This window comes from Asterias amurensis, chromosome 20 (assembly GCF_032118995.1).
Source record: "Asterias amurensis chromosome 20, ASM3211899v1".
Lineage (NCBI taxonomy): Eukaryota > Metazoa > Echinodermata > Asteroidea > Forcipulatida > Asteriidae > Asterias > Asterias amurensis.
This window is the reverse complement of record NC_092667.1, coordinates 4,479,195-4,497,936: the sequence shown is the minus strand read 5'-3', so window position 1 is coordinate 4,497,936 and position 18,742 is coordinate 4,479,195. Positions and strand designations below refer to the sequence as shown.

General features: G+C 38.3%; 1 protein-coding gene across 12 annotated transcripts in view; it reads left to right on the top strand.

Annotated features, from left to right (window-relative positions):
* LOC139952167 (protein phosphatase EYA1-like) overlaps positions 1-18,485 on the top strand; it is a 168,041-nt gene extending 149,556 nt beyond the window's left edge. For 10 of the 12 annotated variants that reach the window (XM_071951175.1, XM_071951176.1, XM_071951177.1 and 7 more), the window contains 5 exons: positions 2,171-2,229; positions 5,522-5,682; positions 6,152-6,290; positions 7,271-7,493; positions 12,424-18,485. In XM_071951175.1, coding sequence (XP_071807276.1) covers positions 2,171-2,229; positions 5,522-5,682; positions 6,152-6,290; positions 7,271-7,493; positions 12,424-12,504 — 663 coding nt within the window. In that variant the 3' untranslated portion in view covers positions 12,505-18,485. The remainder of the gene's footprint in view (positions 1-2,170; positions 2,230-5,521; positions 5,683-6,151; positions 6,291-7,270; positions 7,494-12,423) is intronic. The other 2 variants (XM_071951179.1, XM_071951178.1) reach the window with 2 other exon arrangements.
* The last annotated feature ends 257 nt before the right edge of the window (positions 18,486-18,742 follow it).

Here is an 18,742-nt window from a genome sequence, read left to right as displayed (position 1 = left end):
AGAGGGCATTTTTATCCGGGCCCTGTCAACGAAATGAAATTTCCACTCCTCGGAGAGTTTGCCGGCTATTGCCAGCGCTCGCCAGGTTGTTGCATCCCTCCCCATATCCTGCTTCAAAGCATCTTGTAATTTGGAGATTTGTACTCCGGTGTTTACGCCACAGGATATTTCAAAACAAGAAGAAGAAGAAGTAGAGATGTCCCATTTCCCCCTCTCTATTTTTCTTCATTTTCTCTCCTACTCTTTCTCAACCCCTCTCGTTTTTTTTCAAGGAGTCTTCTCGGAGCAATTCTTCAGCTTGGGACGCCCGAGGGCTTTCCCCGGCAAGTCTACATTGGGCTAACCCCTTGAGCATACTGGAGCGTCAGATCCCTACCCCATCCAACAATCCCAACATCGGTTGAAAGCCAAGCCCAGTTCTCTGTTCCTTGTTCTCGTGTCATTTTCTAGATGAAAGAAAAACAGCCTGGGGCTCCCCTCTTACAAAACAGCGCTTATTATTTTATATTTTGTCTGGCGTAGAGTACGTTCATACCATTTTCTGCTTTTTTCTCCTCTGTTTTTTCTCCACTACCCCTCTCTGTCTCTCCACCATCATATTTTATGGAGAGCTTACCTTCGCCAGAGGCATGCAGCTGGAGTTAGGGCCAGCGAACTAATAGAAAAATACCCGCTTGCCTTTTTTTCTTCTTCTGAAAGCTTGGTTGTTTGGCAAAAAAACTCTTATCTGTACTGTAGGAATGTTATCATTTTTTTTCTCATGCTGAAGATGAAGGGACAAGGGGGAAAATGGCCAACTTGGTCATACAATAGATTGCTTAGTATTAATTTGTTAGGAATTGGGCCTGGAGTAATAATTAACAATTATATGAGGAATTGGCCATGGCTCTAGCCCGAGTAAATATACAAAATAAGAAAATTTGATACCTGTGATGCATGGTATTTTACAGTTGTATATTTGGTAGTTGTTTCAAAGATAGTAGGATTTTTATATATTTGTTAAGGGATTATATTTCACGAATTTCACCTAAAAAGAGTAGTATTTAAGCCACAAACCTCATTGTAGATCGCTAGCGGTGTACAAACAAATTTTATTCTTCAGTAAAAATTATTCAGAATTTCAACAATAAAAAATTATTTTTTATTACTGTTATTATTTAAAGTTAGACTAAGAAGAAATGTATACAATGTAAATTGAATGTTATTTTTTTAAATCTAAAACCTCTGACAATAGATATATCTCGTAACCCAAAATCGAGTGGAAATTCTATTAAAGCCAATTTTTTAACCAGAAATTTGATTAGCTGGGTAAAAAGTGTTGGTCTGTTCCATGACCCTGAGGCATTCCATCATTTGTTTTCTCAGTAAACAGGTTAGTCTGGTTTATAAAGAGTTGGTATATTGGTGTGGGACAGGCAGGGAGGTTTGACGCACAACAGTCCAGCCTTTGTGCTCCCTAAGAGACACAAGGTTGTCATGGTGCTTGTACCCCCCTGCCCCCAGGCAAGGCCCTACTGCAAATGCCTCCTACATTCCTTGGAGAAAAAGCAGACATTATGGATTTTCCTGGCACACAAATCAAGTCGAGGCTGTGAGGCGGGACTAATCATGGACTAATCAACGCCATCTTTGATAAAATGTGAATAGACCTTTCTATTGCAACGTCACAGCCTGAGTTTTTGCCAACCAAGGAAATCTATTGGAAGCCCTAAATGCAAAGCAAAAACAGAAAGCCACAGTTTGTAACAATGTCACCACACAGATATTCAAAAATGTTGTTGGAAACAAAGCAACCAATCAGTTTATGAAAGTTTGCATAAATATTGAATTTGGTCACAATGTTAACATGATTGAATGTTTTGCTAACATTCAGCAGTCTATGCCATCTATGGGGTAACTTTATAATAAGCATTTAAGCACAAACTATGTGTTTAGCACTGAACAAATTTGCTTAATAGCAGAAATGGGTTACCGGCTAAGTAACTATGTTATGTAGATTACTTGTGTCTGGTTCCTTGCAAATGTTTGTGCTTAACAGCTTCATGGAAGCTGCCTCTCAACCCAGCTGAGTTTTACTGAGAGGCAAATCTGGCCTTTTCGCACACATTTATTCAATTTTAAGGAACAATTTCCTAAATTTTGTTGTATTTTTGTCTCTTCCTTTGTTCAGGAGTGTGACCAAGTTCACATAGATGATGTTGCATCAGATGACAATGGCCAAGACCTCAGGTAAGAAACAGTAACAACTACGACACTCTCATAGTTAGCTCACAAAACCTTACAGCTTTAGAAAAAAAAATGCCAAGAAAATGAGTAGAATATTTTCTTTGGATCAGTCCCTCCTCTCTATAGTGAGATTGAAACTGAATAGTGGCTATGGCACTTAACCTATCCAGGCAATTCTTTACAAAATGTTATCTCATTATAGGCCGAAATGAATAGTGACCTAAATGTATGCTGGGGAGTGTGTGCCCCTTGCTGTAGGGACTACAAACATTTTGCCTGATGTTATAGAAGCTCTGTATCAGTACACAAATTTACTATGTAAAGAAATATAGCAGAATTATTTTACCAACTAAAATAACTTTTGGTTACTGTTATTTGTGACTATTTATTTTATGGGCCCTAAATAATGGACTTTCAGGATCATTAGAATTTGCACAAGATTCCCAAAATTCATGCTTCTTAACCGCCAAATTTGACACTTTCATGATTTGCATGAAATTAATTCATTGCACAGAATATATACAGCATTATTGCTGTCAAGCCTCCACAGCCCTCATAGAGTAGATGCATATTTGCCTAACTCTTACAACCTGCCCCATCCAGGTAGTATGGGCTTCAATCTGCCTAACTCTACGCTTACCAGTCATTCATCCCAAGGATATTGACCAATCATAAGCCACTGCCCTCTGGCAATAAACCAATCAGATACATTTCCTGCAAGCCTCCTTGCCCATGTCCCCCTGAGCCAACTCGCCCTCAATTCTCCACATCCCTTCATTTATTTTGTCAAGAAATTGATCCCATTTTCTGCTCCGTCAGCTACGAAAACAAATTTTCATGGCATGGAAAACTAATATGCATCAGAGGCCCTTGTTGCAATATTAAATGCTGTAAGCCTGGACCGGTTTATCTGAGCAAAGACCAAAACAATGCCTTTGGGAAAGTGTGGGTTTTGTGATCGATGCATTTTATTGAATCAGTTATAAGCCGGGTCTTTGTCAACATGGTTCTACTTGTAGTTGAACAAGTTACATTTATAATCATGTTGGAGAGTTTGTGTAAGGGGTTATAATAGTATGTGAAAGTTGAACAAAACTGTTTGTGTCAGTAAAAATATAAAGAAGAATATGTTAGCCTTTTAGGAAGACTCTGTAAGGGTCTAAACGTCAGGCCACTAATATTTATTATGATAGGTCCTTTTGGTTGGTAAGCATTTTGCAACAGCTAATTCTTACAAAATCAGCCACAAAAGAAACAGTTTCATTCAAAGAAAAAAAAAATCAACAATTTTTTCCAAGTTAAACCAATTTGTTTTAAAACCATTTTTTTTTCAAGTAAAACCACTTTTGAATAATGTTGTTTTGGAACATCAACAAATTTATTGTCCAGTGATGAAAAATGTCTATTCCTCTTTAATGAACCAAAATGTTCTCCTTCAAAAAAAATTTTACTAAACTGAAAACTCAGTGATTATAAATTAGAGAGTTTTTTGTTTCATTCTTAGTATCTGAATTAACAAATTGCAGATCTGTACTTATGAAACCATAGAATGTAATTGCAGGTAGTTCCTGTAAAATACTCGTACGATAAAAATCCACTATGACCCCAGCTTATATTTCTCCACCGTGTGTGTGCCTGAAATTGTCGCCCGTGTCCAACTACATTGACAGAGTGTGGCCTCAAGCTACAGGGCTGTTTCATATTTGTGTCATATTTTTTTTGTCGGCAATAATGACAAGAGTTTTGCGAAATTTCTTGACGTGTGTCTCACGCCCCCGTGACCCAAGCCTGGCATTCCTCCAGGCTTAATTCTGTCAAAAGATTTGCGCAAATGATTAGTGTGAATCCATCTTCAGTGCTCACATTGGATCGTTGTCACTGAATCTTGGAGATTGCTGAAGTTATAACCACAGTGGAAAGTTACAAGCAACTTGTTTTGTGGATTTAATCGGGCTCATCACTTTTTTTTTTCTTACTTTTTTTCCCTCCAGACACAGGGCAGTGACTTATAAATTCACTTACATGTATACTGTTGTGTCGTTTCTATTTTTCCATTCTACTGATCAAGTTAAAATAAAAGTGCCGAATAAATAATTGTTTTACTGATGGTTCAGACGGATTTAAATGCCTAACAACAAATCTTTAAAACCTCTTTGTCTAAAGTTCGTCTCAAGAGACATCACTTTGAAAATCCAGCTGAAAAACAACCAACCTGAGGAAAATGTGTTAGAAAAGCAAGTGAAAGAAAGGTTGTTTTGGGTTTTTTTATCCAGTCATTATTTCACAGACTAGCCTAAAGATGATATTGCTTTAAAACTCAATGGATTGACAGATTATGTTTGTCAAAAATCCAGAAAGTTAGAACTTTCCTCAACACATCGCCTCAAACATTTTGACAACTTTTTAAATCTGCTAAAAGTTTAAAGCAATTTGCTTTTCCAGAGGCAAGCTTCTGTTTTTCTCGGAAAAAGTCATTAAACTCTTTTGTGGTTTTCTGTATAAGGGATTCTCTGTCTTCCTATTCGCAACAAGTTCAAAAGTAGAAAATTGAATTTTCCATAGATTATTAGGATTGTACTTCTTTGTTCTATGGTATGAGTCATGTTAAACTCCAGAGAAGAACATGTTCTGTGAAGAAGACGAACAAGTATACCCCCCCCCCTTTAGTCTTTGCACCTTCTTCTGCTAGTTTGGCTGCAGGGGTACCCCCAAGAATCCAAATAAAACTCTTCTCATGTTGCTGGTGACCTCAGTCCCTGTCTTTTGTTTTGGCAGGAAGCTCTAGAGAGATTCTTCCACCTGTTTTGTTCTTACTTGACTATTGTCCTCTGTATCTTAATAACAATGGTGCACCTGTCAGTAGCGATAATTAAAAAACTTTGAGTTGAGAGGATCCTTGAATAGGGATTCTGAAGGGATAGTCGAACCCCTTTGGGCAGAGTTTGTTCTTTTTTTAAATCCACCCGTTTTTCAGGAAGAGTTATTTAATATGATATGTAAAGATTTCAACACATTGGGCACTTTGATTTTAGAGAAAAATAAATATTAATATTTGTTATGTATGACACAAAATATACTTGAGGTTACCATTCGTTTGAATAATGTCTTGTACAATAACTTCATTGGTAACAACCTTATGCTAATTTTTTTTCATCAGACTGAAGCACTGTCAGATAATTCTGGGCAATTGTTCGCCCATGTTAAAGGGATATATTAGTGCTGAATAAGAAGCTGTAATAAAGGTAATTTAAATTAATTAATTGCATTCTTTCATGTGTTTTTATTTTCCGTACAGTAATTACAACTTCCAGACAGACGGGTTCCACGCAGCAGCGACAAGTGCCAATCTCTGTTTAGCAACAGGTGTGAGGGGCGGTGTAGACTGGATGCGTAAATTAGCGTACCGTTATCGTAGAATAAAGGAGATCTACAGCGCATACAAGAACAATGTAGGAGGTAAGCCACTTAACTGTTGATGAAAGACTTATTACTAGGACCACAAAAATGGAATTGGGAGGACAATTTTAGTTTATCGACTGAGTGAACAGACAGAGATAAGCTGTTTTGCCATAAAAATGGGATGAAAAGTGTAAACAGAGGCTGAGATGGGACATGTTATATTCACATCCATTACATAGAATGCCTTTGAAACTTTGAAATGGGAAAAGCACCCTCAATTTACCTAGAAATTATCTTATATGAAAAAAAAAACATTTTTGAGTTGGGCGCTTTGCCATGGAAGGGCTGATGGGCAGCAACCTTTTGAGTAGAGGACACCTCACAAATAAAATAATGTCATTTGCATATTTAAAAGAAATCTTTCCGAACCCTCAATAACCCTCCAACTCGCCCAACCCTCTTTGACAATGTGTTTCTGGTGGTATATAAACCGCTCATGTTGGCTTCTCTGTGTCTTGACCCATAGATTTGGTCTCCATTTTGCCAGCAGGTTTGCTGGGCCCGCAGAAGCGAGAGCAGTGGCTTCAGCTACGGGCTGAGATTGAGGCTATGACGGACTCCTGGCTCACCATAGCACTCAAGTCTCTCTCAATCATTAATTCAAGGTAGCTGTTTACTGTTTATATTTTCTAAATTGTAGAGTCGTGCAGGCCTGGAATTACACAGGGACCACAAATTAAGGCCATAAGCCTTTGTGAGGTATGGCAGAAACAATGCTACAACACTATTAGGTTTGGGTAGATTTGTCTGTATTCACCTGAACCAAACACTGCACTCTTATAGTGTCCACCATATCTCAAAAAGGCCGATGGCTTACTTTACTTTGGTCTTGGCCTTGGTGCCCCTTCTAAACTTTCCCATAGACTTTAAGATTTCCAAATGGAAGTGCCCTTTCCAAAATGAAAATAGCCTTGCCCTCTCAAAGATGAAATTCCAGGCTTGAGAGTTTAGAGTAATATTATGTTAAAAGCACTTTCTATAGCACATTCATCCTCTCTAATTGACCCAGAGACGTCTTCGCTAATACTCACTGAAAATACACTATGCCATGTAGTGAGGTGCATACTGGTTTAGTTAGATACACTCTAGAAACACAGGCACCTCATTCCATGGCTAACATTAATGTACAAAGTATTTTGTGAAGTAAGTTTATGGTTCATTTATACAGTCGTCATTGCACCTCTTAGTAACTTAAAAGTTAGTACTTTGATTAATAACTAACTTGGACGGCTTAAGTTGTTATAAGTGGTCTTGTAGTTAGACTGGAGAACTTGCAATCACAAGGTTGTGGGTTCAAATCCTACAAAGCAAACCACTGATTCCACATTGTCTTGTCGACTTGTTACTGAATCACAATTTCTCGATTTGTGCTGTTCATAAACATAGGCATTAAATCAATGTTTGGACGAGAGAGATTGGCTGTTGCCATCTTGGTGTTTATATCCCCTTGTGGGAGTTTGCCGAATTATCTTGATAGGAAGAAACAGATGTATCAAGTAAAATTCAACGTTTGACGTAATTTTGGATTTGTCCTAGTTGAGTTTTGTTTACATTCCTACATGAATGAAACTTTGTACTTTTTCAGGTCAAATTGTGTGAATGTTTTAGTCACGACGACCCAGCTTGTACCAGCGGTGGCCAAGGTGCTTCTGTACGGTCTAGGGGGCGTGTTTAACATAGAAAATGTCTATAGTGCCACACGGGTAGGAAAGGAGAGCTGCTTCGAGCGGATCGTGGCGCGCTTCGGTCGTAAAATCACTTACGTTGCAATCGGTGATGCCAAAGATGAGGAACAAGCTGCAAAACAGGTGGGTGCTCATCCTTGATTTATAATGATATATCAGTGTTTATAAAGTGCACAATTATAATGTAGTCAAGGGACTAGACCTTTTGATCATTGTGTTGCCATCTTTCCAAGGCACAAAATGTTTTGGGTGGAAATGACCTCTTTCTCTAAAACTAAACTATTCTAAAGGGAGCTGTTTCTCACAATGTTTTATTTATCATTAGCACTTCAGTGGTTTTTGTTATGGTCATTGAGTTTTTGAGTAGTTACCAAAAGTATACACTGCCTTTCAGTTTTTGTTGTTAAATCTCTCTGTGGAATTGCTTGATGCGCTGTTGATAAGAACACCGATCACCCTGTGAATTGATTCTGCCTGAAAAGCTCTCATCTTTGAGAAAATGACAAATGATTATGCCGTCCTCACAAAATAAATAACCGCAGGACATGGGAGGACTGGTCACAATTCAAACATCCAATACTTTATTCTCAAACAAGAAAAGGGCCTGCTTTGATGAAGTTTGATGAAGTTTTCTGTGAGGAAGTGTAAAGGTAAAGGCTTGATGTGAATACACTCCTCTCATGAAAGTTAACCCCCTCTCCCGCCTTCAATTATCATCCTCTATCAACAAACACTATTAATTATACAACAATTAAGAGGGATACAACATTAGGACTTTCAAGCAGGGAAGGTTAAGGCAGCTCTCAGCAGCATCACTTCCGATCAAACGCAATTTCATTTATCTTGTCAAAACAAAGTCAAAAGTTACACTTCAATTTCCATAGTTCCTTTCTTTAGTTTTGTCAAAAGGCTTGAAGGCATAGTTTCGAGGAAGTGAAGCGAGGGCTAGGAGTCGAGAGCGTGACGTCAGGTCGATGTTTAAGTTACAAATGAAATGCAATTAATGGCGTTTAATTAGTTCCCCCTTTACCTGTCCCCTCCTGAAGCATGTCTTTAAAAGGAGTATTTTTGTTCGGGGTTGCGGTCGGTTGGGAAACTTCATCTTACCCTGGTGTGTTGTTGCCGTGGGCGATTTGGCCGTAGAGTGAAAGAGAGACAGAAGCAACCATCGTTTGATTTCTGTCTACTGACATGATTGTCACTCTGCATAATTGGAAACACTTAGGGGTCAATAGGCCCCTAATTAAATTTCCCTTCAAGCTTACCCTCTGCGTTTGAAGAAATTTTTGTTCTGTATTGGACCTGGCTCTCTGCCCTGCAGCCAATCTAAGATCAACCCCCACAAGTGAAAGGTAGACTATCATTACAGCTAATTCACACATTTATAGTCAAGACCTTTTTTTTGTTCAAGAAGTTCAAAAAGTTCATCTTCTGGTGAGAGAAAGAGGAAATCAAAAGTGTTTCAAAACAAAGTTTTGACTAAACATGTTTTTAGAATTTGGAAATGGGTTTGTGTGCAATTGTTACAAATTGAATCCAAAGACTTGGGGGGCATTTTTACCAGAATTCTTCCTGTCATTGTGTTTTGTTATTGACTTTTGGGGTGTGTTCATGTGAGTGAAGTCTGTTTGAGCAGTATTTAAAGAAAGCTTTTCTTATAAAAGTGCCAAGAATTTGAGTGTACAACTTTTCAAAACCAGTAGATTGAACCTTACCTGTGACATCACATGGTTACAAATGAGCCAGCAAAGGTTATGTGGTCTATTATCAACACACATAAACAGGTACCTGATGTGACAAAATGATATCATATTTATAAGTAAGAAAGCCTTTTCAGAAATTTTCACAGCGGGAGACCAATACTAAACTGGAGTTTTGGGAATATTTTGTTTTTAATGAATGTATTCCATCTAAAAGTTTTTATACTGGATGATGAAAGAAAAAGAAAAACTCCTGTGCACAAGAATAAAAAGTACACTATAAGACCGGAAACTATTGATCCAGATTTTGGACCATGGTCAAATCTAACTTGCCGCTACTTTCGGTGTTAAATCACCCCTGTCAGGTTGTACTTTCTGTTAGGATGTAAACTGTCAGTGTGGCCACCTTACCTTACCAGGACGTTATTGATCAAGTGGTGTCTTAGCAAGCCTTTAGGCTAACAGTGCATCAGTATCTCAACACCATCTTGACCAGCCCACTTACCCCTTAAGGGCACATAAAAGCGTCTCAGTAAACCTCTCCAAGAAAGAATAGAACCAGACCTTTTGGTTATCACCAAATCGGTTGGATTTGTCCAAGGGGCTGAGAAGCCAATAAAGTCAGGCAGATAGAGTGTTGGTTGCCATGGGCAGTCAATGGCTAGGGATAAGAAAGCTAACTCGGAGCAATCAGGAAGTCGGGGAAAATCCATCTTGGGTACATCTGTTTTGCTGTGCAGGTGGAAAGCTTGTTGAACTTGAAGCAGGTGCTTACCTATGTTTTATTCAGTATTTTTTGTTTTTGCTTTGGTTTTTTTTACTTAACATCAAGCCATTTTTTGTTTTCATTTAAACATTACCTGCTGTTTTGTCGGAAGCTTTGCAATCAGCAAAATTCACTTGTGTATAAAGTTTGGCCAGTAATATGCATAAACAACAAGGAAACTTGTAATGACAACTAGAAGGACACTGGCCCCCTAAAAAAACTAGCAAGAAATATTCCCGTCGAACTAGAAGGACACTGGCCCCCTAAAAAAACTAGCAAGAAATATTCTCGTCGAACAATTTTGTTGGACGAGCAACCATTGTATGGGGGATTTGTACATGTTTTATTCTGTCAAAACTATGTACAAACCACTTCTTGATGGAAGCCCAAATTGTCCATCAGGGAACTTTTACAGACAAATTTATTGCTCCATAAATTTCTCCAGATTTGATTTTGGCTGGGTGGTACCCTCGGGAGTGCTAAATACAATCTGTTCATAATGATAAGGGTTACCAGTTAGGGTGCTACTGCAGGCGAATGGAAATACAAACTGCAAAGAAATCTACTCAGAAGAAACAAATCATGCTTAGTAGAAAAGGGTTACCACCACAAACCGCCATGCACTATAATCGTTTTTGACTGTTCCCCTGAAAGTTTTGCACTTAGCAAATTAGTCTTACAAGCAACACTTTCTGCTTTATGAAGATCTTAATGCTAGAATTTTTGCCCAAACTGCAATAATTGAAGAAAAATAATAAGTTCTATTGGGAACTGATTTCTTCAGAGATTCTGAGTTTATATCACTGTTGATCTTTTGTTTTGGGAAAGATTGTCTAATTTTGATATTTGTTTGGGTTGTTTGAGTGATTTTGTTGAAGCTAAATGAAATACAAAATTAATCAGAGCTGCCAACTCTATCTGATTCTGCAGAAAGTTCCCTGGAAATAAAACAAAGTTTGCATGTTTTGGTGAAAACACTTGAAAATAGCCCTGGTTGTGGAAATCTGTTCTTATTTATGTTGAATGAAATTATAAATATCTCTCTAAGTGTTTTACAAAATCTCCCGAATTGCAGGATGCAAATGTTGCTGGCTAACTCAGGTGCAATTACTGTTTTGTGGACTGGAAACTCACAATGATTAAAAACAAAAACAAGAAAACAAAGCAATGTGTGTGAGTGCAACAGGGGTTAAGTTGCAGCCCAGATTGGCATTCTCTAGAGTCAGTCCGGGTCCAAACAGTGTCTTATCTAGAGTAACCTAGGGGTAAGTTGAAGTCAATCCATGGTTAGCCTAGGGGCGGAGGGAAGGGAACACCTCTGAGCTCCCTAGAGTCAGGAAAAGGCACGTTCAATCATAGTGGTTCCTGGCTAGCTCACTCCTACCAGTCTGTGTGGGAGAAGGTCATGGCACTGCTTAGCTTGGAATTGTGTGCTAAGCAAAGAATCACAATTTCTGCCTTACGTAAAGAATTCTGCGGTAAACAGTTTCATGAATGGGTCCCTGGTGGAATTAGGATAATCATGCAGGGCTATATCAGCTTTATTTTGTGACTGTTCGGACTCCTTGGACACTTTGGTTTTTAAAGATTTTGTCATAATTTTTCCAGGATGACTATGGGATTGGGACTCCCCCCCCCCCCAAAAAAAGTAAAAGTACTTTCAAACTGTGATCAATGTAGGATTTTCATTTTTCTAAAACAATGCTGAATTAATAAGAAAGTTGTGCATACTGAAGTTTGTCACAACTGATTAAAGCCATTGAACCCTTTCGGTACAGAAAAAAAAAAAAAGTTCACAGATTTACAAATAATTTACAGGGTTTACAGAAGGTAATAGTGAAAGACTTCTCTTGAAATATTAGTCCATAAAATGCTTTACTTTTTGAGAAAACGGTAAAACAATATCAATTCTCGTTAACGAGAATTACGGATTTGTTATAAACACATGTCATGACACGGCGAAACGCGCGAAAACAGGAGTAAGTTTTCCCGTTATTTTCTCCCGACTCCGATGTCCGATTGAGCCTAAATTTCCACAGGATTGTTATTTTATATATAAGTTGTGATACACGAAGTGTGGGACTTGGACAATACTGTTTACCGAAAGTTTATAATGGCTTTAAGCAACAACAAAAACATAGTTCTCATTCCTCCTGATATCACAAAAATGTTTGTCCAAATGACAAGCAGTTTAGATGTTTGCACAAGTATTTGCTCAGTATCTGCACGGTCATCTCAAATGGTACCCACGATATGGTATACCTTTATCTGCCTGCTAGCCGCAACCTTACTAGGTTTGTGAGATCAGAAAGTGTTCTGGGGTGGATTTCACAAAGAGTTAGGACTAGTCTTATCTCGAGTTAGGACCAGTTACTCGTCCTAACTTAGGACTATCAATGCAATTTGTATATCTCCTAGGACTAGTCCTAAGTTAGGACTAGTCCTAACTATTTGTGAAATCGACCCCAGGTAAAGGTTTATGGTGGTCTGGTAACCAACCTTGGTCGCAGTCAAGACCTTCGTAAAGTGGATACCAAACAACAAGGCTAACGTTCCACTTCTGTCTCTTTTGTCTGTTCTTTCTCAGATGGACTTTCCATTCTGGCGGGTCTCCAGTCACTCCGATCTGGCTGCATTACACCACGCCCTGGACCTGGGCTACCTCTGAGGGACGTTGTGTTGCAAATGGCAGTGTGAACCTGCGGGGTACCCTTCAGAGAAACAAAACAAAAAAAAACGACCCAGGAGAGCTTCTGATAGTTTGTGTGAACAGCACCTTGAGTATTTCCGGGAGATGCTTTTTGGATGGCACTACAAAGACACCTGGTCCGGGTTAGCTCCGGGAGACAACCCGCACACAAGGTACCTCTGAGAGGTCACTCTTTGAACAGTACATATCCTGCAGTATCTCTACAAGAAACCTTGTGAAGGACTAGACCATGTGGGATTCTGTGTGTGAACAGCGTAAGACCAGGGTACCCCCAGAGAAATGCTGTGTGTGAACAACGCTACACCAGGATACCCAAGAGAAATGCTCTGTGTGAACAGCACCAGACAAGGACACAACCCTGAGAAATGCTGCGGTGCGAATAGCACAACACCAGGGTACCCCCAGGGAAATGCCATGTTGCGAACATAGGAGAGGACATTTACTGTTCAATGTTTTAAACCCATCGATCCAACATTACACCAGAACATTTATAAATGGTGGTAGGAAAGAGACTGCAGCCCTGTTATTAAACAAATATATATCGACTGGAACTTGAAGTCAAGCTCAGAGGGGCGTATCTCTTGTTTCTGATTTCATACACAGAATTATTTACCGCTGCTGGAGGTATCAAATGAAGAAACTCAACAGAGGAAGAAAATCAAAAAAACATCAACTTTTGTAAACTTAAAGTGCAAGAACTATGAAGAGCACTTTTTTTATATGTTCCATTATCGGTGCATTTTGATGTCTGATTCATTGTAGATGTGAGAGCATAATCGTGTACAGAATTTTCGAGTTGTGGCTACTTTTTTTTTTTTCTTCTCTTGTCCCAATCGGTTTCCATTGTTTGCACTTATCAACCCGTGGGATTATTTTCAGCAATTTTGGTCTTCGATACCGAGACTTTATTACCATGTGTATTTGTAGACGTCTTATACCGGTACAAAATTACAGCATCTTTCGTTGTGGAACAGGGAGTTCTGTAGTTTACCATCCGTTAAGAAAGCTAGATGTTGAACTATTGCAACTATCTGGTGGATTTTGATGTTCACAAATTGCCCTCAACTGGATGTGAACCTGCACCATTGTTTGTAAAGGATGCTGAGTGCTGTGTGAGATCCAAGTTCGTATTCGCTTCCTATGCTGGAATCGAACCAATAACCTTTGACAAGCTGCTGAGAGCTGCATACGGGTGTCTTAGCTCATGTACACTAATACCTTGGCTAGAATAGAACCACTGCTATCTGACAATATGCTGCAGGAATCGAACCCTTTGTGTTAAACATGGTACCGAGTGCTCATGGATGCAACCTACAAGTTTAGCGTCGGTGGATTCTTCAAATCATTGTTGAACATACTGCAGCTTTGATTCCCATCTAGTCAGAGCCACCAAGTATTCCTTGCCAATTCACTCCGCCACCCCTTTTAGTTATCCAATATGTATGCAGCATTTTATCGAAGTGTAACCTACTCATGATCACTGAGGGAAAAGAGACGGACCTGTCAGCACTCCATGCGCCCCCCCCCCCCTTCTTCTAAGTTTGACTTTATGTTTCTATATAACTGTTAATTACGTCAAAACCAAAGATGGTTTTTAAGTCTTCTTGGATGTGGTATTTGTACATGTTCTGTTGTCAGTTCCTAATATATAAATTATTGATTTTATGGAAAGTAAAAATATTAACTAGCTGGAAATATTTTGGCCACTATTGGAGGCCGAAGGAGGAACTACGGATCCACCGTCTGCCTTCCTGACAGTAGATGTAGTTTTAGTACATTTTTTTTCTTTCTTTTTTTTCATGTTGGATTTACTTTTTGTCCATGCACATTATGTAGGACCGGTTCACACCAGCTACTAGACTGGTCACCTGTCTATGTCTTTGAGGTTAAGGTATTGCAAGTCCAATGGGTTTAAACACACACTCCAGCTGCTAGAATTTACATTATCTTATCATGTGTAATGTTGAGATTGTGCACATTGCGCCGATCAGAAACACAATCATTCCCTTTAGGCATCGCTGCATCCAGGGCTCAGTTTTATAGAGCTGCTTAAGCACAGCAAGTAGCTAAGCACAGCAACATTATGCTTAACAGATTAAGGTTACCAGTCAAAATACTGCTAAGCGGGAAATTGTTAAGCAACATTTTCTACTTGAGCAGATCTATGAAATTGGGCCCTGAATAAGAACTTGAGCTCATCATCTTGGAAGAAAATATGAGTATGCTAATTCAGTCATTAAATTATTTCTGCCACTTTAGAGAGCTTTCCAATGTTGCAATTCATTTTTAGTTTCAAGTGGTAGAACTTTGCACTCAAAGTCATGTTTCTAACCATCCCCATTTTTTTTAAGATTCAAGAAGTTTTGAAAAGGTTATAGTTTCAACATTGCAATGCGTTCTTCAAATTATAAGAAGGTTTTTAATAATAAATGATTCTTCATGATTTTGTTGGTTGGCATTTAAAACAAAACTTTACCCAACACTTTGCTTGAAAGAAGCCATTTACACAAAGTGCACCACAATGTCTGTTCACCATGCTAAACCTACTTAAATAAATATTTTTTTAATTAATTTAAAAGATCTTGATGGAGGCTGGTCCTCTTGACCTCATTTGGTTAAATCTAACATTGCTAGGGATTGGTTGGTTATGCTGTTGACATCATGAAAGCACTGTTTCGATTGGCTCAACATCTTCAACCATACAAAGACTTAAGAAATTCTAGATCGTGTAAATTGACTATATATCCTGCATGGTCTTAATTAGTTATTTTGTTCATATTTATATTGATGAATTCTGAAGCAAATGCTGGGGTGTTTCCCCCCTTGTTTGACTGGGTGTGCAGAAGTTGCAGGTTAAACTGCAAGAGAATCATGTGCTGAGATTTTTGTTACTAATGTTGAACCATTGCAGGACCATACTTAGTAATACCATTTTCAGTGAATCTATCTTTTTCAAATAAGAAAGTTTGAATGATGTCCTCCGCCAACCATGGGAAGGTTCTTGAGTTCTTTACATTGGGCATAATAGATTCTCTCCTTAAAGTTTAAATCTCTTCGTTTTTTATGAGAAACAATCAAACACATCCCAGATTTTAAAGGTTTGATGTGTACATCCAAGCAGAAACAATTTACTTTAATTGGGGCATCCTGTTTTGGGCCAAATGTGTATGAAGATTTGTTTCCTTCTTTGGCTTAAATATTATAACTTGGATCTTTTACATGAATATTCATTATTTGCTTCTTTATCAGAATATTATTAATTGGTTGCAATACTCTTTACCACTCTCTTATATAAATCAACTGGTATGAATATTCATTACCCCTCTTTGGTATGAATATTCATCATCTGCTTTCTAATCAGAAAAATGTTCATTGAGTTTATAACTGCAATGCTCAATGACCCCTCTCTACTATGAATTTGTATTGTTTGCTTCAGTGTATGAATGCTAAAAATTTGGTTCCTTATGAATATTCATCATATTTTCCTCCTGTATGAATATTCATCTCTTTTGCATATGCATGATTCCGTTCTTGCCACTGGTGTACAGAGAGGGAGAAATGCCAGGAACTCCTCTGTGATTGTTCCAAGCCACTCTGGGGGGTTTTCTAGTGTTGGTCATGGTGTATTTTTTGTTGGTTTTGTGAAGTATATAGTTTGGTTTTCATTTTTATTTATTTATTGTTATTTTTTGTTGTTTTGTTTTGTTTTGTTTTGGGGTTGTTTTTCTCTTGGTAATGGCTTTTGCAGCCTCCACCACCGTGTACTGTGTTTATATATATTTTACAGCAGAGTAAGTTTTATTGATACCATGTCTTGGAATGTGTGAAATTTGTGATAATATACAAAAGATTAAAAATGGAGCTCTATCAAATCTTCATACTCGTATCTTATATCATAATATGTGTATTTTGGCACATAATACAAATTTCAGATCTCATTAACAGATGTTAATTTCCTTGTGCACAAAATGAACATTTTTGTGGAACTTGGGGTTTTATTGTTTTGTTTGATTCCAAAGAATTTTGATTTGAAATTGAGGATGTGCTACCACAAAATGAGTAGAGATGTAAACAACTAGACAATGAGTTTCACACACTGCTGAAAATCACGCTAATTGCTCAGTACACCAGCAAATCTGCTAATCAGAAACAGGTTACCAGTCAAAATGCTATGTGTGTGTGCCAGGGTTTTTTCGTTTTAATGGTCCCCTGCTGATATTTGCTTAGAAGGCAAAAGAAACGTGCTTATCAGCTTTATGGCCTTTGACCTGGGACTCTGGACATTTCAGGGATTGTTGTCGATGTAGTGTGTTCCAGAGTCATTCATGAAATAGTGACACTCTTTATATTTCGTAGTTCAGATGTTTCAGCCCAGCACACCTTCATAGTTGTTAAAATGTACAACACAGCACTCATAACTCGTTGCAATATTTCCTTAGAATTTCCATTGAGTAATTTTATGTGAAATACATATTTGCTAAGTTTTGTTTTCCATAAATGAACGAGTTAAGGGTGACTGGTACATATGGTAAAACTATTCTCTTCAAGTTAAAGGCGAAATATGCTATGAAAAAACTGTCTTTGGAATTTGTGATAACGAAAAATGTTTGGATTTTGTGTTGCTCAGCACTCTTACCATAGTTATGAAAATGTGTAGATGTGAATACCCTTTGCCAAAACTGGGTGATAGCATTCTAAGTCACTACAATTCGGGCAAACTCAGGCACCTAGTTCTTAAAACATGTTGGGATATTATTGGTGAAAAAAACGTGTTCAGGAAGTTGTTATTTTAACAAAAATTTCAGGTTACCAGCCAAAATACCATATCACACTCACATGTACAATTGTTAATGCGGTCCTACTCATTATTGCTAAGCAGGGATTTTTTAAGGATAATATTTTCTGCTTAAGCACCTCAGTTAAAAAGTTCATGTGGTGTTCTTTACGATCATTCCCTGCAGACTTGCTAGCTTCTTGCTCTATATTAGTCTTGATTCAAGACGCTTGTTTTTGTATTAGTCACAGGCAGAGGGCGCAACATCAACTGGCTTGGAGGGATCGGGCGATGTTTGACACATCTCTTCTCCAGTAATTCGTGTTGCTATATTGATGACTACATTAACAAAACAAATGTTGCCAATAGATGGTTTGCAATACCTGTATCGGCTGCCATATTTGATGAATTGTGCACGCGTGAAGAGCTACCATTGGCTGAGAGTCAAGCAAAGCTCTTACAAGCGTGCACTTTTCCAGTGTTAATACATCAAAGATGGCGGTCAATGGCGCGTATTGCAACCCATCTATCAAGGCTAGCTCATCACAGTTCAGTATACCGGGTTGTTACCTTTGACAATAGACCTTATGCACATGATGTCATATCAGTAGGGCGCCCTCACCTAGGGGTCAAAAAGCGGCTGTTCATTGGCCAAACCTGCGTACAAATCTGTGCGTTTTGATTGTTTCATCATCGTTTTAACTCTAAGATGGCAGCTGGATGACATCAACGCATAAGGTCTATAAAGTGGTTCAAAGCAATTTTGTTAAAGTAGATGTTATTGTTAGTTTATTCTGGTGCACTGTGCATCCTTAACAAAAAATATTTAAAAGAAACAGGAATTGTGAAGCTAAAACTGTCATGCACCGGGCCATTTGCAGGATGCATTGAGGTCTATAAACACAGGAAATAACTCGATGGCAGCCAATTTGCTCGAGCTGATGGCACCTTTAAGTTTCACTAGTCTATACTCATATTGTGGTTAATGAGTACCTTGAGTTGTTTTGGGGTTTTTCTTCTAATATATGGTTGTACAGTTTGAGCTATTGAATATTTTTTCTGTCTGTCAAAGAGTGGATCCACCGATAAGCGGCCATTTTGTCCGTCGTAGAAGAAGTAACCTTTTATAAGAATAAATTATCAGTGATAAAGGAAGAGAACTTGATCTGTTTGTCTATCAATGCGTCCATTATTTATTGTTTTATTTATAGTTGACGGTTTTAATTGTAAGGCTATTCATTAACTGTTGAATAAGGTGCATGCTGGTCTAGCTAGAGATCAAATTTGTTGATCCCTACCTTGACCAGCATGCACCTCATTCCACGCCTAACAAGCGCGTACCGAGTATTTGCGATAATGTCACATGCCTTTTCGAAACCACGGCTTTGACTTTGGATTCTGCTTCAGGCTCCGTGCTCTCGT